General features: G+C 41.1%; 2 protein-coding genes across 5 annotated transcripts; one reads left to right on the top strand and one right to left on the bottom strand.

Moving 5' to 3' along the window:
- Positions 1–574: 574 nt before the first annotated feature.
- LOC306710282 (myosin light polypeptide 6) lies at positions 575–8,668 on the bottom strand (the record flags this gene model as incomplete). 4 transcript variants are annotated; one of them, XM_079178719.1, is made up of 7 exons in its annotated part: positions 575–1,152; positions 2,145–2,179; positions 2,798–2,875; positions 3,233–3,406; positions 3,570–3,713; positions 5,834–5,861; positions 6,271–6,373. In XM_079178719.1, the coding sequence occupies 6 exons, from the start codon at positions 6,271–6,273 to the stop codon at positions 2,151–2,153; spliced, it is 456 nt and encodes a 151-aa protein (XP_079034845.1). In that variant the 3' UTR covers positions 575–1,152; positions 2,145–2,150. The 4 variants fall into 4 exon arrangements, with proteins under 4 accessions (XP_079034845.1, XP_079034842.1, XP_079034843.1 ...); XM_079178716.1 differs by lacking the exons at positions 2,145–2,179; positions 6,271–6,373 and adding an exon at positions 8,492–8,668; XM_079178717.1 differs by lacking the exons at positions 2,145–2,179; positions 5,834–5,861; positions 6,271–6,373 and adding exons at positions 5,585–5,612; positions 8,492–8,668.
- Positions 8,669–14,944: 6,276 nt separating this feature from the next.
- Positions 14,945–18,992, top strand: neurod4 (neuronal differentiation 4; the record flags this gene model as incomplete). Its single annotated transcript, XM_079166831.1, has 2 exons — positions 14,945–15,067; positions 17,919–18,992. The coding sequence occupies exons 1-2, from the start codon at positions 15,047–15,049 to the stop codon at positions 18,990–18,992; spliced, it is 1,095 nt and encodes a 364-aa protein (XP_079022957.1). The 5' UTR covers positions 14,945–15,046.
- Positions 18,993–22,354: the final 3,362 nt, after the last annotated feature.

Below are 22,354 nucleotides of genomic sequence, written 5' to 3'. Positions count from 1 at the left end.
TGGACTATGACACCCTCCTGAACCGTACCCCACACACACACGAGCTGCACACTCCAAACGATGTGGCGCCTAATGAGAGGAAATAGTTGTGGCTGCTTGTGAGGAAAATGAAGAAAAAGGTCAGAAAGCCACCTAACAGCCTTCTACTGCCAATATCTTGGCGCTTCGTCACCGAATCATTCCTTGGACAATGTACAGCGTGGCCACGAAAAATGTTTTTGGTTTGCAATGTCCCTGAACAATGGTAACCAATTAAGAGATACCATAAAATGTCTCAAACAAATAATGAAAGAGAATATTGACTTGAGCGCCGAAGCTTACATTCATGATTTACTTAAAATTATTTATTTAGCGAACAAAAACAAAGCATTAAGAGCAGATCAAGATATACCTCTTATACTATACGCTGAACAATAATCTGGTCCTTCTGACGAGCTGATTCCAGCAGCAACACTGCCCTCTTGTGTTGATGGAAAAGCATCAACGTATTGTGCAAAACCTAAAAAGACAACGCAGTGAAAGAGCTCGCACCTTATTCCATCAAATCAAACAAATCATATCAAAACCACCCAAATTAGTTTTCAGGAAAAACATTTATTTAAATGCAGCAACAAAATTGGGGTGAATTAAAAACATGGGAACCCATTTGAAATGTTACTTTACATCATGATAGTATGGTTTTGAATATACCGGTTTACCGCAGGATTAGAGGAACACATTCCTCAGCCAAAGAAATTCTTAGCCAATGATACAGTAGGTTGCTGACAGCTGTATACCATATATATTAATGTCCCATCCAAAATTGACACTAGTATCAATATTTACAGTATATCATTATCAATTAATCTCATCTTAGGTGCTGCATCTTGGAATGTTATTGCAAACAATGCAAGCATTAAGACTCTTGAATGCATATAAGTTGGTCACATTTGTGAATGGACCTGGCAGCAATAGCCAGAGCCATTTGTGGTCTTTGTAGGGAATGTAAAGGCACTTCTTAAATCAAATGAACGTGGAAAACCAATCCATGGAAAAGGTTGGGTGAGACAGGTGTTGTAAAAGCTATCTGAAAAAAAGAGGGTACATGTGAACAGGGTAGAAAAAGTTGGGACGATCTTCGTCTTCACCCGTTCATGACCATCCTGACCAGTTCTGTAAAAGAAGAAGAGAGACAGGTGTGAGAGTCGTGCTCTAGATCCTGGGAGGGAGATGCTGCTTTTGGAGGCAGATCCCACATATTCTGTTCCCCCCCGCAGCAGAGAAGGGTTGAAGACGGTACTGAGAGAAAGAGGTAAGATAATCATCTCTATTTCCTATTTAGCCAGAGCATATGGCCATGTCTACGATCCAAGAAGAGCTGGTTAGAGAAGCCATCCTCGCTGTATGCTTTCCTCTAGTTGAGAAGCAGAGAAAAGGGGGAGAAGGTCAAGGGAGCTACGTCCAGTCAGACAGTGGCCAGCTACAAATTCAGCTTCCATAAGTAGAGAGGAGAAAATAATCAGCACAAGAGCAACTCATTGCATTTCTCTGGTTAGTAGAAAAAAAAGGGACTGGTCCACTCTCCCAAAGCTGGTGGCTATATTCAAATGTAAAGAAAATGTCTGCAATGTAATGAACGGTCTATTTTATCTGTTTGATAAGAGCAGCACCTCTAACACCTACAGAGGAAATAGCCTATTTAAATAGCATAAATTACATGCAAATGAGATTAGAAGAGCTGCCTTGTGACATCCACACCCATCAGCTTAAATAACGCGACAGTGGCCACCAGGCTTTCCCCTGAATGAGACCAGTCACTTCCCTGTGTGTCCATCATATCCCCTTATAAACTGAGGGGAGTCTCAGACACATGCAGAGGGGCATGCGGCAGCCACGGGCCAAGACAGACGGCTGTAGGAGAGACAGAACAGCAGGAGGCTATACATGGGTCAAAGCCTCAGGACTAAGCATGAGAGGGACCACAAGGCTTTCCCACAGGCACCTACAGGTCAAATCTACTTTGCAACAGCACACTGTTCGCAAATTATGAAGAGCAAAACTACAGGCGATTAGCGTTAGGGTGGCGTAATGGGAGAGGATTATTTAACAACTAAAATGCAGGAAAGCCTGGAGGTGCAATCTCATGGTATACCAAATGCCCGTACCGGCCCTCAGCCTGACATGATGTGGCGGACAAATGCTGTGGAGGAAGAACAGTTAACACACCGTTATACACGGCCTCTTACAGCAGTCAATTAACCACAAGTGTAAAGACGCATAAAGGACAGTAAACAGGATGGATACCCACATCGTAAGACTAAATCAAGCATTAGCTTACTGTGGTGACAGTTTAGTAGTTAAAAGAGGTGCTTCCAATGACTGCCTTCAGATAACTAGGACAGTGTTTTCCCTGGGTGACTGCTTTTAACACCACAGAAGAATGTCAGCCTGAATGTACGGTTTTTTTCCAGCCTAACATCATTGAAACAGAGCAGCTGATATTTGTAGTGGGGCAACAGGTGAACGGACTGCCAGTGTTTGAAAGCCATCTTCCTGCTCACATATATACACACTGTGTGTGTGTGTGTGTAGAACCCCGTCCTCAGTGAAACACAGAGTGCATGTAAATAATCTTTCAGGGGGGCAGGAGGACACACGGCACAGTATAATGCACGTGCTGACTGTAGTTTCATTACCACGTTGCTAAGCCTGGGATGAGGTTTCATTGACAGTAGCAGGTATGTGGCAACAGGATTGTCACACACACCATCAACTAAATCATGACAAGTATCCCATTGTGTATTTCTTTCCCTCTCACCTTCATAATTGATGCAGCCATTGGCATCTTCGTGTCCCGCCAAGAGCGTCTCAACTTCCTCCTCTGACATTTTCTCACCTGAACAAGAAAAAGAAAAACATTAATACATATGACATGGGTGACATTACCATGATTTAAAAATGAACAAGTGATAAAAGATAAGTACACAGGTAAGTAAAAGATAAGTAAAAGCTACGATAACACTAAAAACACACTTGCACACCTGATTATGCCAAATTAATAACATGCAAATACGTTACTCTTGATACCATGTAAATTTCGTTTTCAGCAAATACATTTAGCATAGACGCCATGCATTGTGGGGATTACAGTATTTTTTGTGCAAGTGAAAAAATGTAAATAGTGTGTATACATTAAATCTAAAGAGTCTTCTCTTCCAGCTGTCTGTTCAAGGGTGATACAAATGCAACTTGCCTAGCGTGGTGAGGACGTGACGAAGCTCTGCTCCCATTACTGTGCCGTTGCCCTCCTTGTCAAAGACACGCAGTCCCTCCACAAAATCCTCCATGGAGCCCTGATCTTTATTCTTAGCGATGGCCTGGAACATGGGCAGGAACTGCTCAAAGTCGAGCATCTTGCAGTTCATCTCTGTGAAAATAAATAAACAAATGAGGAAAGTCTCTTCGCCTCCAGCTGCAAAACACACTATTGCCAGCGGAAGATTAAAATCATAAGAAGCGCAGTGACAGTTTGATCATGTATGTACATTAAAAGAGATAACTCCCATGAGGTTTATTTTGGTTCCTCTCACCCTCAGCCTTGGGGTTGCCCAGGACCTTGAGCACCTCAGCATTGACAGGGTTCTGTCCCAGGGCCCGCATGACATCCCCACACTGGCTGAAGCTAATCTTTCCATCTCCTGTCCTGTCGAACAGCAAGAATGCCTCCTTAAACTCTGCAGGAAACACAGACACAGGACGAGTTAGGGTAGGGATACGAATTATTGTAAAACATGAAGAGATCAGCAGACAGCTATGAAGGAATGAAATGGAGATAGTAAGAGACCTGGAAATAGATGAAATCAGAAAAGCCAATAAATGACAACAGGCAGACAAGAAAAGCAAAGATTTTGACATGATCTGGTTTTCTGCCGGTAGGCCTACATTTAAAGTGAGCAGACAGGACACGCAGCACTACACTGACTAACCTGCGTATGTTTCATATACCACTCTAGTAGGCACTAAAAGATGTATTAATACATTGTACAAATCTATGGGCAAACCCAAACTCACGCTTTGTTCAAACGCACCAAAGAAGTATTTTATGCATCTCATTACTAGAAGCGTTGCATGGTAGACTGTGGTGCAACCGTTGAAGAACAGTTTGCTCGCTAAACACCTTTCTAACTTCCTCAATTCAGCAAATACTGCATATTCATGTTAGTCATCATCTGGTTGTCTATGACTGTCACTACACCTGGACAAAAACAAGTTGAAACAACTTCACCAGTGCAACACACTACATGTTGTAGTTTGAACATGCAAACACTTGTGCATTTAGTTTCAAAAGATATCAAATATGTCGGAATATCATGGCAATGGTTTAAAATTGTAATGGTAAATATGTATAGCATGCCTTAAATAAAGAACCAAAACAAACGGGTATGGATATATAAAAAGAAATAAAACTCTAGGATAATGGCTAATGGAAGGGAAATTGTAAAGCTCCCCCGTTTTAGGACTAAACAGAAGCAGACACATTTCCTGCAGAAAAATAAACAGCAGATAAAAGCTTCAAACGTGCATTTCAAACTCTTAGATTACAGTAAGCGCTGCAAACTCATGTTCAAAGAATATTAAAAAGTTGCCTCAGACCGTAATGCTTATTTTGTGTGACCAATGGTCAAAAAACAAAAGATATTGAAAATGTAAAAAGCAGGAAAATCTCAATTGAAACGCTGTAAACAACTAAATTGACCATTCCACTTGATAAACAAAATATTGAACGAATAAACTAATTGTTTTAGGTTAATTGTTGTGTACCAACGCCTTCACTCAAGTTACTATGTATTAATAAGAAATAACTAGGCTTTATCAAATGTAATGTTGTCAATGATCACACGGTTGATTAACACAGCTTTGATCCAACATCAGGCATTCTAGTTAGACTCAACAGTCAAACAATAAGCTTAGCTAAAACATAGCAATCAGGGAGACATGGAGTCAGATTACACAATATCCAGGCAGCGAATGTTATGGGACAAGCAAGCTATTTCCCAAAAAGCTCAGGCACTGTTTCTTCCTGTTCTGAGGAATGTGACTCTTCCCTTCTGGCGTGTGAGCACTTTTCCCAACACCATATTTGGTAATAGAGGAGTGGAGCAAAGTAGGTGGAGAGTGAGAGTAGCCATAGCCTATTATGTCAACTGCGATTAAACAAACCAGCCCTAGGACAAAAACATGCACCACTTTATCCAGCACCAAAAAAGGGCACGCTGGAAGATAACAGGCAAAGTTTATGGCTAACTGACACAACCAGGACTGACTTGTAACACATGTGAGCTTTGGCTATATATATGTACCGCTAATGCATGATTGACCACATACAAAAACACTGCAGCACACGGTTAAAGTATTATAACGTTGTATGCAAAAATGTGACGGACTTGTGACGGACCAAACAACAGTGCAAAGCGACTCTACTTGACGGTTGAAAACAGGTTAACGGTAGGTTTACCCCAAAGTAACATGCAGATCACACCCTAAACACTCCGATCGAGATAGCCATCAGGTCTGTGCTAAGGCGGTCCCCTTTTCACGGACTTACCATGAATCTGATCCAGGTTAAACTCAATCTGGAAAGGACAAGCAGTTGCAAGTGGAAAGTGATGAAACAGTACAGAAATTAAGAAGGATAAACCCAAAGTTTAGCCTACAAACTAACGACATGACAGGCGGGCATAGAGCAGGGTGATAGTGGAGATACAGGGCAAAGTGTCATCTCAACCAAGCAAGAATGAAAGCATGCACAACAAGAGAGATCTTCAAAGTGTCACGACACGAAATCAAAACTCACCAAGGATTTGATCTTCCGAGAAGTCAGACTGTTCAAAGAGAAATTGGGCTACATGATTATGGTTCCTTTTGCTCTGCAATAGGCTAGCTTAGGTTAACTTCAAAGGCGTTTGCACATATTTTTTCAGATAGTTAGATTTACTCAAACAACACATTCCATAACAATAGCACATTCAGCAACAGTTAGTATACACGCGGGTATTCGGACGATATTAATTAGATTGTCGTGTGAATGTTAACTTTAATCCATCTACCGAGCGAGCTAATGTTAGCTTCTCAAAAGTTGCACTTCCGCTAGCAACCCGCGAGCCAATTCCGACATGCGAACTCAACTTATCATATATGAAAAGCTAAACTATTGTCTTGAGACAAGAAGCTAATTACACAAATAAATTGCTACGTTAGTCGAGTCGAGTCGAGGGAAGGTGAAAAACCCACCATGGCTGTGTAGGCTGAGGTGTGTCCGAGGAGTCGGCAAACCAAAGAATGTGTGACGGTTCTCAGAGAAGGGCTGGGTGGGAAGGAGAAAACCTAAACTATAGCGGCAGTGCGTCATGACGCACGACGCACGAGGTCAACGCATGAAGCGAACAACTAGACTCCATATATAGGAATAGAGCTCAAGGTATGTTTTATGATATGCAGTACATTATTTATAAGCCTTAACGCTGCTTGAACTATTCATGTTATGATTGAGGTGACAGGCAGGCTACATGTAATACGCAACTGTATACTTTAACTGTTTGATTTCACATATTCTGATCAGCATGCCTTTACATTAATAATGAACGGACTTAAATACGGATTTAAAGCCTCCCTCCTCTCAGAAATACGTGTTGCTTTGCTTATTGTGCTCACCTTAAATCTTAATCTTAAATCCAAGGCACGATTTTGTGACATCACAACTAGTGTTAATGGGATATTTGAAGTCTCCAGTGCACATACGGAGTGAACTAGAGAATGAAATCGGTGAGTAGGTCACATCGTGTGTCAAGTATGTACACTCTTTAGCAATAGGCCAGTGCATATTCATGGTTTCGGGGTTAACAGCTTTTATCAAGGATCACATTTTTTGTTAAAAAAACACATCAGACACAAAAGACAGTATTTGATCTCAGGGGGGATCTTAAATGTATATTACTTTTAAGCAGCCTGCCCTTAACCTTACAAAGTAGACAGAGAGTCAATGGACCCAATGTTAAGTGATGTGTGTTCTGATTATGACATGAGTTCAAAGATGTTTTAAAGAATCTTTGTCCCTTTGTAGTGTGTTTGACTTTGATCTGACTTGGGTAAAGTAATGCATGATTGCACTGGATGACTTTGCTAGGCTTTGCAATAAGGATATGAGTGTCCGGTCATGCAGGAATGATGGATTCCTTTAGGCCTGTGAGATCATGGACTGATGTCGTATCTCTTCACAGCCTTGGCTAAAGCACTGTCTTTGCCCAGCAGGAACTCTGGCCTATTGTCATGTCCGTGGTCCCACTGTGAGCAGAAGCGGATGTCTTAACATGACCCACATATCCTCACAGGCTTAAATGGGACAGTCTCGCTCCATAAAATCATGTAGTAACAGCAACACAGTGCAACACTTAAAGCACTAGAGAATGGCAGCAAAGCTAAAGCACGAACAAAGATAAAGCACATTAGTACAAAGTCTAATGTGGGCATCAGTATAGTTTGAGTTTCTTCAAGACATCTTTACATGTATGTTTTGTCTGATTGATCTGCCTTTTACCTGAGAACACCAATAGCTTGGACTTATGTAATGTTAACACTAATTATTTGGTCATGGTACTTACTTAGTTCACTAAATTCCTGTATTTATTGATATTTTATATTTGCTAATTAAATGTATCAACTTAATATTTACTTAATTTCCAGAGTATACAATATAAAGGACACCGTTTTTAAAGAATCACATTCTCTTGGCTCAATGCCTTATTGCCACATGTGTCACTACAAAGACAGACTGTACTATATCTGTAATATGACAGTAGACAAAGTGCCACAGGTTGGTCAAGTTATATATGGGATGTATCTCACAAACTGTTATTTCAGTCAAAGGACAGAAGCATGGGGAGGTCCATTTTCTTTGCAGACAGTTTTTAGCTTTGAAAAGTGGGGCAAGTAAAACCTCTCTAAATTATTAATCAAGTGAAGAATAAAAATGTCCTCACTTTGAGTTGAATTAGTGATTTTCTCTTGTTATTTTGCATCTTGTAATAATGATAATATTAATAGGTGTGTAGGTCACATTCATTTGTTGGAATCTTCTTCTTGAAGGAAGAACTAGCACAAACTGTGACAGAAAACAGCCTCTTTCTCCCTAAGGAGGTCACTGACTGACATTCACTTTCAGTGCCCCATTTCTTTGCTTAGCTTAGATTCAGTCTCATTCCAGATTGAGGCTGACAGTTTACTAACATCGATATCGTCGAAAGCTACTTAGCAACTAATCAGCACATCATATTTTTACAGAACTAAATGGCAAACAAATTACTATTTTGATTTACCATCTTGCTAAAGATGACTGAACACTGTACATGAAATCATAGATGAGATATATAGTACATGGTATTTCTAAATATAGTCCTAATTTATGAATGCCCCACATTAGCTTTGTCATAAACAGCTTACTGTAGTCTACACTCACCTCCAAAGCAGTGGGGTCGAATGGTGAATCCGAAGGACGCAGCATCCTAGGTTTCTGCTCTGGAGCGGGTTTTGGATCCGCAGGAGCCACAGGGAGGCAGGGGTAAGGAGGACCCAGTCTGGGCTGGGTCACTGGTGAAGGAGACTTCTTAATGGAGGATTCTCTTTTCGGAGCCATTCCTAACGTCGTGGGCAGCCAAAAACTTAAAATCTCTGCACCAGCTGCTGGTGTGGCTGCTGGGAGGAGGTATCAAGCTATGAACAAAGTGTCAGTTGTGCATATTGTGTGGAGCAGTGGGGAGGAGTGGAGAAAAGCAGGTTGATGATGCCGATGATGCTCAGGGACTGAGCAGTTGGATGAGGTAGAGGTGGATGTATAGAATAGCATGGGAGTGAATTTGTCAAGCAAAGCGTAGGAGGAGAGATGAAAGCTCAAATGTATGAAGAGGGGGTTCGATATATAGAAAGAAGTTGGCTCAGCTGTATGACTCCAAGCCCATGCTTTTATTTGGGTCAGAAATGTGTGTGTGTGTGTGTGTGTGTGTGTGTGTGGGGGGGGGTTCTTTGTCACGCTCAATAGAAAGATTTTAGCCTATAGCCTGTTCAGACTTGTGAAGACATGTTATAAGGAGTGTCATATTCTGTGTCTCATTACAAATCAGCATGCAGCTAATATGTGATGTTTTTGTCTCTAGATGTTTTTTTTTTTTTTTTCCTCATTTCCACCTTGTTTTAAAAATGTTCTGTTATGTGCATGTTGTTTATGACAGAAAAAAATTATTTTTGTTTACATTTAAGCAACTGTATTAACTACCTTTTAATGGACATGGGGATTTACATTTTATGCTATGTTATACTTCCACTTCACTATATTCCAGAGGTAAATTATTATTTTTACTCCACTATATTTATTTGTCAGCTGTATAATTACTCTGCAGATTAAGATTTAAAATGTGAATGATTATATATGTGGATCATCTTTAAAGTATGATCCACAATTACAGTCTGATTAAAGTCTAAACTTTTATGAAAAAAGCTCCACCTTTAAAGTTGCAACATTACAATGCTGTTTACATAATGCACCTTAAACAATGTATAATTCATATATGTATACTAATATAACACTGACAGTGTCATTCTGCTGCATAATGAGTATATAAGATTTGTTTAAGTAAACTTTTGAATGTATTATTTTGGTTTATTTTCAACTGGTAATGGGGTATTTTGTACATGCTATTAGTCTAATAGTTCTTATTTCCCCAGTGGTGGAATGCATTACATTTATTCAAGTACTGTACTAGAATTGTAAATACTTGTACTTTGCTTGAGCATTTTCTATTTTATGCAACTTTCTTCTTCTACTCACAGAGGCAAATATTGTACTTTTTACTGCACTATTTGTCTGACAGCCTTATTTACTTTTCAGTTCATTTTGTTTTCATATCCCTTCCTGTCCATTGAAAACCATGTATCTCCAATCTCTTGGTGATTTTGAATTTGTTTATGTCTGATAAACTGAAAGATGGGGTGTTCCTTTATTGGTTGAGAAGATCTCGCTTCTTCTTAAGATAAATAAACCATTAAAACCCCTCTTGGATTCACTGTAAAATGCACGGTCACAAAGCTGAAAACAGAGCTGCTTTCTGAGCTCATGAAAAGTTGATTTCTTTAGAGATACATGTTTTTTTCCAGAGGGTGACGCTACAAATATATGACGATCTTTTAGAATATAATGTATCACTGTAGATTTAACTGCTCAACAGTATATAAAGGAGTTCAATTTCCCACAACCTTAAGCAGTAAAATGCAACAGACACATTAATGCAGCAGTGATATAAATCCAGAAACACTGCACAGTATGTACAACATGACACAGCCAAAAGGAGACAGTAGTTCAAAATAGTGCCACTAGATGTCCCTATTATACAGTAGGAAGACGCGGTCACTCACGCTCTTGGCTTCAACTTGCTTCAACTCAGTAAACACAAATCCGTTATTTAATTGAGTTGCAGGTCTTCCTCATGCATGGTTTGATACAACAGAGATCCCGTGACTAAAACAGAACAGTATTTGTAACGATAATAACGACGATGATGCATTGCATTTCTGTCTATCCATCCAGTGGTTGAAAGTAATAGGCTACATTTACTCATGTACTTAACTAGAATTTTGAGGTACTTGTACTTTGCTTGAGTATTTATATTTTCTGCGACTTTATACTTTTGTACCACTACATTTTAGCGGGAAATATTGTACTTTTTACTCCACCATATTTGGCAGACTCAAATAATAATACAAAATATAAGCAACACATAACTTATTATGTATCGATTATAATACTATAGTATAATATGACCTGCATAATTAATAGAAATGGGCCATTCGGCACAATCCTTTTTTCTACCTGTCCTTTTTCTTTTGGTATAGGACCATATAGGACTTATTCAAGTTGGCTATATTTCTATGGTAGCCTGATACTTTTATACTTAACTTCAGTAAATGGTCTAGGCCTATCTATGGCTTTAAGAGTGACGCCCTATTTCGATGTTATATGATTGAATTTAACGTCACTGCAGAGAAAACAGATTTACAACTTCTGGCGTCACTCTACCCGTTCCTCCAATAATCAATGCTCCCCACTCCTCAGTGGATTTTGGGAACAATCCATCGCGCGCTCAATGGGCCTTGAAATTACCGTTTATGTGGGTCGAGCGTCAAAACAATAGCGACATAAGACCCTTGCTGCGAGACCAACGGCACTCCTGGCGCTTTAATAGCGGATCGAACATGCAAAATTAAGAGAAAAGACACCCTTAGAAAGTCATTCCGATTATCTACATACATACACAAACTAAAACATAGATTTTTATTATTTTATTTTTGAAATTGTAATTAGATTCTGTCAGCCTGCAGCCTATTGCCAGCTGATTGCTGATGAGTCTGCCGAGCAGACAGCTCAGTGGCAAGCGGTTTAAGAAGATTAGCAGTGGCTCACGTTTTCCTCATCATTTGCAACAATAATCCACCACAAGAGGCTAATAATAACAATAGGAATATCCTAAATGTCTGCTTTCAAATAGATTACCTACAATATAGCATGCCATAATTAGCAAATTGAAATATTATCCTATCCAGGTGTCTGCATAGTTCTTAACATGTCTGAAATTAATTTTCTAAATTATTAGACACTTAATTGGAAACATTACCGTCGTCGTTTTCCCTTTCTGTAATTTTGTGTGCAGTGTTGTGAAAGCAAATTCAATTACTACAACTTAAAGGAAATGTTTCAAGAGATCCTTTGAGGGGCCCTATACTAATGAAATTATGGCAGTTCTCCCACTTTAATGTCATTCAAAGTCTCCCATGCTACAGCAAATCTCCAAACCACCTGATTTATTTTTAATGATATTACACCCCTCAGTCGGCTGTGTCATGGTAATAATCGGGGCTGCTCCAGCTGCCTCTAGATCACATTAGCCAGGCTTAATATTGACAGTGCTGGGCCCACTAAACAATGAGGCTATGGGGATAGGCGGCTTAGAGGCTGCCTAGCCAATGGGCATACTGCAGGAGGTAGAGGTGGTGCAGGCCAGGATGCTCCAGTTCCCTATGCCCTGGAGGACTGGCACCATCATTAGGCAGCGTCTTCTATAGTTCTGTGGAGCTTTAAACCCACCACTACCAGATCCAGACCCCACCCAGACCCCAGACATCAAAACCATACTGACAAGGGACCATGAAACTAGTGGTAACTTGATTCCCTGCTATTCTTTTATCAGATGGAAAGACCTGCCAGGACAATAACTCAGCAGCTGCACCTTGTGTAGGTTCCTGCTGTTTCAAATGCTTTGGACGGCTCAGGGAAAACTTTTCTGCAGGGTTCACCTTGTGACAACATGAAATCAGCTGTTGGAGGTTCATCTTCAAGACTACAGACAAATGATAGCAATTTCCGATTCCTGTAAAGAAATGACAAATAAATAAACGTGTGAAACACTCATGAAATGTTTTTACAATTTCTAATATTTTGTTATTTTGGGTCACGTCCACCAAAAATGCAAGAAAAACCTTTTGCAATCTGATTCGATTAGGAAAGTGCTTTTATCCGTTAGACTAATTTATGTTGCAGGCTTGCCTAGTTTTTTTGTATTTGCATAATGGTCACACTGGGAATCAGAGGCCACTTGTGGGACACTTGCACCTGATCACAGAGACACTATGGCTCTTTGCCAATCACACCTCCACCGTTGAGTCTCCCAATTAAAAGTCACCTGGATTTGTCCTTGGATTTGTCAGGTTGTACAACATCAGTTAGATGCCCCTGTACGCTGAGATTTTTTTTTCTGTCCCAAATTGTTATTTGGATCGGTGGGGATTTTGCACGGGGGCCCACAGATTACCGTTGTTGATTAGTGGTTGGGTGTAATCCTTTCAGCCCCTCTCTCTCCAAAACACCCTTGGGATATGCCCGTCTCCCTGAGGACAGGCAGCATGGCAGATGGATCCTCCTCCCCCTCTTCTGCCCCCTCTAACAGCACACCCAAAAACACTGTTGATGTCCTGGGACGGAGGTTGTAAAGTATCCTGAATATGAAACCACAGGCACCTTTGTTTAGTGGCTCTCTCCCCACTTAGTGAGAATTGCCCTCAGGCCTGATTCCCATTCTGTAGCTACATTTCTGCCCAATTGGAATGTTTTCCAAATCCATTAGCCCAAAGGAAGAGGAATAAGATGCACAAAATCTGTTCATATTGCCTGGATGAGATTCGGCTAGATCTTATCAAGACTCACTTTGTAAACCAGACAACTCTAAGTTGTTGACATCTTAGTTTTATGGATATGGAAAGCCATTTGCCAAAAAAATGTATATGCTGGTGTCAAGTCAAAACATGGGATTATATTCCTACCAAAGGAGAAAAAGACAATCGAGTCTCTGTGTATATTGCTCAGTGAAAATGTACCAATGTACATTCTATCTTTACACATGAACACACAAGATGCACGATAGACTCGATTATCTTTATCTCCTTTGGTAGGAATATAATCCCGTGTTTTGACTTGCATATTGCACAGTGAAAACCTGCCACCGTAAACTTCAATCTATGTTGTGATCTTAATGATTAATATAGTTTGATCATAGAGAAAAACGGATAACGTTATATTGAGTAAAAAGAATTGGCTTGAGTTTTCACTTTTAAAAGGATTCAACATTTAGACTTATCTGAAATATCTCACTTAAATATGTTTTGCAGTGAAAAATAAAAACAAAAACAAACAAAAAGAATGGTGTAAGAGTCAGTTAACATCAAGATATTTAATTGAAGTTAAAATATCATCAACTGTCTGTGTGTGTTAATGTGTGTGTTAGACCATTGATGTTCCCCTGTGTGCAACCATGTAAGCTGTCAGTCTCTCCCTCAGCAAAGTCTGCTATAACCATATTCAGCCTCAGTGAGCAGCAAATGGAGAGAACTGAGCCCTGGGACTTCTTAACACACACACACACACACACACACACACACACAGTTTAGCAATAAAATGGAAAAACTTGAAAACAGTCAGGTAAAATGCATATGTTGTAGATAGACTTGATCAAAAAACTTTTCTGTTACAGGCAAAACTTGGAAAATGGTTGACATGACCAACTTTTATTTTTGGTTTGTCAACAATACAATGTCATCTCTCTCAGCATCCCGTGCCACATGACCCCCACCCCTTACCACGCCAACCCCTCTTGCAAATCCACGCTCCCTCCATCTTTTATGATCACTACAAGGGGCTCAGCTTTCAGAAGCGGTCCAGGGAGCATGTGTGTAGAGCTTTAATTCCTATTGTATTCGTGCAGTCTTGGTGTGTGTGAGTGTGTCTGTGTTTTAGCGAAAGAGGGAGAGGGAGATAGAGATGAAGAAAAAGACAGGAACAAGGACCCATCTGTCAGCGCAGCACACGAATCCCTCCCATTCCACTCTGAGTCCCAGGGGACCAGAGTGAGAGACAACTCACTTGTGGCAGCGTTTTTTGGAAGGACGGAGGTTACCCCCATTAATAGCAACAACAGCACTAAAATAGCTAATGTAAGACTTATAGGCCCACTCTTTTGGTCATAGACTTATTTCGGACAGCTCATGCCTAAAGAGGAACATGCATCTTAGCCCGTCTTAGCATCAAAAACTCAAAACAAAATACCGGCAACATTTTCTTAGGAATCTTTTATTGGCTATTAAATATCATAGGAACATGTTAAGTTAGTAATTGGCAGCATAACTTTGTAAGAACTTGAATTTGTTAGATAAATATTTTGGAATACCCAGGTTAAAATCATGCAAACTCATCAAAAGTTGGTTCAGATCAGATGTGTCCACCGTGACCTCTTCCAGAAGGCTGGTTATCTATGTTACTGCTTAAATGGGAGCAGGAAGCAATTCCCTATCTGTTAGTCAGTCAGTCATTTGGGAAACCAATGGGGATTGTGGGAGACTGCGAGATTCCAATTCCCCATGCAGGCTGCAGGTGTGGTCGAGGCCATGCTCACACTCATGGGACAGAAAGTAGTGCATGTGTGTTCTCTGTTGTGAGGTGCATATACCTGGGGACCTTTAGACACATCATATTAGAATTGTTGCTGTACACATCGCATGGGCAACACACACACACACACACACACACACACACACACACACACACACACACGCACACACACGCTAACGGCAGGGCTCCTCTTTCTCTCTGTCCACATGCCTGTATGGCCAGTGCATTGACCAGGAGTGATTAGGGCCGTTAGCGAGGTGGATAAATGCTGTTTCAGCACGAGACATCATCGTGGACAAGCGGTGACGCGTGAGCATCCAAGCAACAGATGCCCACCCACCCCCCACCCCCAACGCTTCCTATATCCAGCCATCTGTTCGGGTCCGTTCAATTAATCGTTGGATAAGTGCCTGTTTTTACGCGATGTTGCAGATTAGCCACGTGACCACCTCTTATTTCTCAGACATGCAAATACGTTGCACACTCAGAAACACGGAGAACCAACAGTGCAGTTGGCAAAGTTCAGTCTAAGTCTCGAACACAGCTGTGCACAATCGCGCGCACAATGGTATCAATGCGGGGGCACGTGCGGCTCGCGAGACCCCGGCTGTCAATGCAGTGATGACAATAGACCCCCACTGCGCGGCGGCTCGCCACGCACGAGGACAGGCGGGCGTTTATTATGCCGCGGTATTTATTGTCAAAACTGGGGAAAATGCTCAATATTGAGAAACAATTAGTGTATAAACAACAAAGGCTATATAGTCGTTTCAAGACCTACGGATTGCGTTGCATTCATTGTCTGTGTTAAATGCTTAACTTTTATAATACAACAAAAACAATAAAAAGATAAACTACAAATTGAGAATTAGCATATCCCGTAATGACAACTTATTTATCATTGACTGGCTAGTATAGCAAATATGGAATAACTGTGTTTACAATGTCCCCTGCCTGGGTCAGTTGTTGAGCCTATAAAGTACCTGTCTGTTCATCATTGCTCCAATCGATTCAATAATCAGATCGCCCTTGGGTACAGAATATGACGCTAAAAATGGAAGAAGACAATTGAATAAGTGGGTGAACAACGTACACACCTGCTCTCTGCACACTAAGCTGTCAACATCACTTAAATACGCACACATGGAAGAGCGTCTCTTTACTCAGCGAAGACCAGGCATACACTGTGTTTAATTAAGTGGAAAATTCCAAATCCACGCGACTAATGAAGAGATGGACAATCGATTAAGATGGTTAATTTATGGACTTAAAACAGAATATGGGATTTTGGGGGTTAGTGCTACATTTCCAAGCGTGGAGATGCATTGGCTAATAACGCATGGGGGAACATATTTAATTCAAGTACTGTGCAAGGGCTGTGAGTAAATACTGTCCCTCATTTCTGCTTTTCGCTAAAATTGCGTCCAAACACGTGTGCAGCGACTCAGCTAAACTTCTTAACCGGTTACATAGTGTAGCCTAAATATGTGTGATTTTTTGTGAGATGAAGCTAAGCAAGTTGGCGTTTGTGCGATGTTGGGCAAATAATCTGTCCCATGAGTAGATGTGCGTTTGTAGCCTACTGTAGGCCTAGGCTCCAATGAAAGAAATACTCTTTTACTCATCATTTATTAAGTTAAGTGTTGTCCAATGTGTGTTTCAGGAACTCATTCTTTACTAATACAACTCTGTCTACACGTGCACACGGGCGCGCACTCTCTCTGTCGCTCACTCATTTGCTGGATTAAATTTCTGGCCACGAGCCCGCCACGCGCGTTTGGCTGAGTTAGTAGTGGGCAGGGCGCCTAGGGGAGGGGCTTACCCGGCTATAGGCCACGATATTAGACCGGTCGTGTCATTTGTAGATGAAAGTTCCACGCGCACTCATGGTTATCTGAGAAAGCAGAGGAGTCTGGGACACTAGCGGATGTGCGAAGAGAGAAACGCAATTACTCTGGACAAATCACTCAGCTGCTGATCTTTTTTAAGTAGACCAGTGTTTCTTTTATTTTGCACAGAGCGAGCGGTAAATACTAACAGGTGAGTTTACACATTTGTTCATCATCAGTTCAGTATAAAGAAAAAGGTCCCAAATTGATCTTATTAGTGATCAAAGTCTTGCTACTAAATTTACCTCATGCATTTATGCTGTCCTTAATAAACTGAAATAAAAGTCTTATATTTGCTGTGTGTTAGCCTAATTATGTTTAGTAGCATAACGTCTAGACACAATTGTCTAAAGTTCTGATTTCATAAATTACAGTAATTTGTCCTACTTTTACGCATTAATGCACAATAATTAACTAGGGCAGTTTTTTTCTTTCAAAACAATAGAAAATAATCTGTTCGTGGACATAAAAAAACAATCTATTCCTTTTATTTCTTCTAACGTTTGGGCTGTATGCATTATTATTACATTATTCTTCAAGATGTTAAGAAAACCATGTGTGTTGACTTGTATGTTGCCTCTATAATCTTTGAGCTTTATGGTGAGTAAATCCCGTTGTGTCCCAGATTGACAGGGTCTCTAGAGATACAAATCTGTAGCGACTACAGTATAACAGCAGGGGGGCATTTATTCTTATAAACAGATATCTATTCATTAATATCAGAATATCACACTATGATACATTTGAGATAATTATGGGGCTTTGGTATGTTGCCACCAGATCTTGAAAAGAGGAGTGAGCTGCTCAGAATTCAGTGTTGAAATGACAGCACTCATTCTGTTATTCATTGGACAAGAGTTGCCAGTCACTATGTCAGGCACTGCTTCTTGTTCCTGTTCCATCACAATACAAAATATTATCATTACATATGCATTTTAAGCATCATGTATTTACATTTCATAAGATATTACACACTTGAGGTTGACCAACTTTTTGTGCTGTTTTTTCAGATCAAAATGATGACCAAACAATTTGGAAAGAGTGGGGATGTGAGTGAGCTGGTGAGCTCCCTCGGCTGGCTGGAGGAGGAGGATGACGGCAGCTCTCAGGATGGAGAAGAAAGCCATGGCCTCACTGTAGGTGGGCGAATCCGCTCCTGCACAGAACTGGGCAGTGAGGATATGGAGGAAGAAGAGGAGGAGGAGGAGGATGAGGAGCAGGAGATTGGACCAAATGGAGAACAGGCTCCCAAAAGGAGAGGCCCTAAGAAGAAGAAGATGACCAAAGCAAGAAAAGAGAGGTGTCGTACCAGGCGAGTCAAAGCTAACGCCAGAGAACGTTCACGTATGCACGGGCTGAACGATGCCCTGGAAAATCTGCGCACAGTGATGCCCTGCTTCTCCAAGACACAGAAGCTGTCAAAGATTGAGACTCTAAGGCTGGCTCGCAACTACATCTGGGCTCTGTCGGAGTCGCTTGAGAGTGGCCAGTCCCCTGAGAGTCATGGCTTTGTGGAGATGATGTGTAAAGGTCTGTCTCAGCCCACCAGTAACCTCGTGGCCGGCTGCTTGCAGCTGGGGCCCAGTCCAATGATGCTCACTAAGATGGACGATAAGTGTGGCGGCCCGGGGGTGGGTGGTGTGGGGGGTCAGGCTAGCCATCCCCTCAGCTACCCGTCTCCAGGCCTTCCCAGCCCCCCCTATGGCTCCCTGGAGGCTTCCCACCTCCTCCATATGAAGGGATTCAAGGGGCCTGTATATGACAACCCCTCCCCGAACGAGTGCAGCAGTGGCACTCCACCATACGATGGACCCCTCACTCCCCCCCTGAGCATCAGCGGCAACTTTGCCCTGAAGCAGGAGCCCTCTCCCCGTGAGTCAGAGAGGAACTACACATCCCACCCTGGCCACCATACCCACTACCTCTCGTCCCACCATTACCCCACTTCCACGACTGGCAACCTACCAGGAGGGCCTCAGGGCCACCCACTTTTTCAAGCTTCACGCTATGAGCTGCCCCTGGACATGGCCTTTGACCCCTACACTCCGTCTCATCTGGTCGCCTCTCAGATGGGCAGCATCTGAAATGTGACCGTGAACAGTTAAGAGGCCCAGTGATTGACTCTGGTGTGAAATTGGCAGGGAGAGAAGCACTGCTCTTGAATGAAATGCTGTAAAAATGATGGTATAGATAAATGGTTTGTATTATGTTGTCTAGTACTCTGGGAGAGCAGTGAACGCTCAGAGAGACTCACCACCTCAACTCAATCTACCTGATACACACACGCACCCATAACTTTTAATATTTTATTTATTATTTTTTGCTATGATTATATTTCATTTTGATTTTAATTATTTCTGAAGAAGTTGCCCCCTCAGTTGTTGGAGTGACTAAAGATTATTTGACCAAATCAGATATCCGCACTAAAGCATTACACAGATGTTTCAAGTGAAGAAAATGAACAAAAGGGACTTTGTTAGATGTGCATGTCTGCATATCAAAAGAAATTGAACAAGTCATAACCTAAATTGTGCACTGAGGCCTACAGCCAATGTCCCCCTTGCCATAAGAAAACCCAATGCATTTATTTATATCTGTATTTAATATTTATTTTGATAATGTCTCGTCCTTTTTATATTTTTTCAGCACTGTTTTTGTTTCACTGTTTTCTTGGTTTTGTTGTCAGTCACTAGCAGCTGTACTGTATTTAACTTATTTATTTGAGGTCTTTCAGGTACTTGTTCATTTGGTGTCACAGTTTTTGTCATATTGTACTGTTGTAAATATTTTACTGTTTCGCACTTAATTGAATAAATATTCTTATATTATATGCTATTTCCATAGTAACAATATTTGCTGTGTGTTTTCTTATATGCTGTCATGTCATACCTAAATTTCAGTTCAACAGAAAGTGCACATCTCCTAATATAGCTCAGGGTACCTATTTGCAGCTACATCAATTCAAGTGGACACCAGCTTAATATTAATATTGTAGTGAGGCTTCCATACAAATAGAGCTCTTTTTGCATTTCACATTGAACTTATGTGATAAGTATTATGAAATACTTGGCCTCCAAACTATACTTAAGGCACCACAAGTCAGCAGAGTAATTTCGATCATTTTCTATTTAACATCAACAATCCAAATGAAGTAAATGAGGTTCTAAATATTGCAATCATATTAACAAGTAACCTAATGCCGGCTCATATATCACACTCCCCCTACGAACATTCCCTTTGCACACATTCAGTTTCAGGTGTCTTACTGAATTCACACAATAAGGCAGTGATTAAGTGCAGGTTTCTAATCTTATCATGTGTAAGAACATCTCTCAGTACTTTGATATTCAGGTATATCGTCTCCAATACACAAACACAACAATAAAAAACAAAAAATAGAATCTTGGACTAAAGAAAATTTTATTTAAGTGGGCCAGATTCTTTTCACAATAACAAACACAAAACAAATATCAAAAATGAAGACGAAGTTGCTGGAATAAAGGAGATCTTTGTGACAATAAGTCTGTTGCAGGATGTGTTTGTGTGTATGATGTCATTCAGGGGCTTTCTCCGGGGTTTCTATCAGGTCAGGCGGGACACTGTTGTGGGCCATGGGAAAACAGCTCTGGGGAACAGGTGAATGTGTCACAGAGGCTTTTTGGAGTCTCTGCCTTTCGGTCTCTCTCACACATGTCCCATTTTCCCATCTAGTTCATGCCAAAACACTGCAGGGCAGAGCTCATTTTCAAAGAATTAATTTAACCCAGAGAGAGAAAAACACTACATTTCAGTTCAGAGACGCAGCATATGAATGTGGATGCTATAAATCAATTGGTCAGATACAATTATTATTTAGAAAATGTAACCTCAACGTACAAAGTACATATCTTTAAAACCTTTTTTAAGTTGAAGGAAGAGTAAAGTTGCTACACTGATTCTGAAGCCGACTTTTTTGATCAAGTCAAACTGGCGAGGTCCCTAACACATTTATATCACACATCTAATGACAAAAGACTTCGTTTTGACTGTAATGATTGTGCTGAAGGAAATGATTGCACTTGAAATAAACAAAGAGCGGGGTGGCAGAGTGTAAAGATGAAGAGGTGAGAGAAAGAGCTGGTGTGTTCGAGTGTTTGTCATTATGGTCCTTTAGGCAATTGTGAGAAGGGGAAGGTGCCTCGGAGGCTGTTGTCCAAGAGGACTTCCCTCCTCTTCAGCTACCTCTCCAAAGGTTTGTCTTTTTCAGTCCTGGCAACAGGGGAGAAAGGCTGGAAGAGAAAAAGAGAATGATTGTTTTACTGGGCGCCACTGGTCCATTGTGAACGCAGCCTGTTCTTTCTCTTGACCTGTGACCTGTATTGTTGTGGGGCTTCTCGTTTGGGGCGGGCAGACAGCTGGGGGAACTGCGGGGGGGCTGATGGACAGCTGGGCCAATTTAGGGAGAGAGAGAGAAGAGAGTGAGAGCATGAGAGAGAAGGATGAGAGAGGGAACGGGGAATTAGTGTTGGGGGGGAAAAAGGAGAAGAGGAAAGAGAAGGAGAGGGCAGAAGAGGTGACTAAGGTCCTTGCTCCCCATTCACAAGTTTGTCCTCTCTGCTCCTGTGTATGAGCCTTGGCATAGGAATGACACATAGCTTTGCACACAGGCAGACATTTGGCCTGTGAGAAAGTACTGGCAGAGTTAGCTGGCGTTCACCCTCTTTGTGTCTTTGCTGTTTTGTTATGGCAAAAACGGTGGGGGGCAGGGTATGGGGATTATCCTTCTGCGCCCAAATACATGAGTGGGTGGATATAGAAATAATCCACATAAATTAACTTTGGATACAAGATTACAAAACACAGAAATGCAGGACAGTCTCTGGAGATTGGGGCATGGTGCTGGAGAGGAGGTTTTATAGTTACATTCAGTTTAGTACAATTCAGGAAGAAATAGTTTTTTTTTGTTTTAGCTCAGACTTTTAGTTTTGAAATTTTTTTGTATCAAATTTGTACAAATGCTGAAAAAAATAATAAAACTATGTAAAATATCTTTGAAAAAGTGCAACCACTAATCCAGTTTTACAGTACAGGCCTCAAACACAGATTGAGTGTATCAAGTGGCTCTCATCTCTGATAAGGGCACACGGTCTCTCAATGGGAAGGGAACACATGCTCTGTCATGCCATGTTGGCCGAGACAGCATGCAGCACAGCGCGACCTGTGGCTGAATCCCCTGGGAGAGTGAGGTCATGTCACATATCAGCCCACAGAGAATTAATGGTGCAGCACTCCAACTCTTGAGTCCTAAACTTCTGTGTTTTGTGTGGATTTTATCTTTGTATACATTAAAAGTTAGATGCCAATAGCATGAGCTCTAATGGCAACATCAAATGATGACGTTTAAGTAAATTCGTTTTGGCAGGAGAGGCTGGCATTACCAACAATAAAAGAAGAAAATAGTTCTGAG

Source organism: Pholis gunnellus (assembly GCF_910591455.1).
Source record: "Pholis gunnellus genome assembly, chromosome: 2".
NCBI lineage: Eukaryota > Metazoa > Chordata > Actinopteri > Perciformes > Pholidae > Pholis > Pholis gunnellus.
Note: the sequence above shows the minus strand (reverse complement) of the source record. Positions and strands in the feature narration are given on the sequence as shown.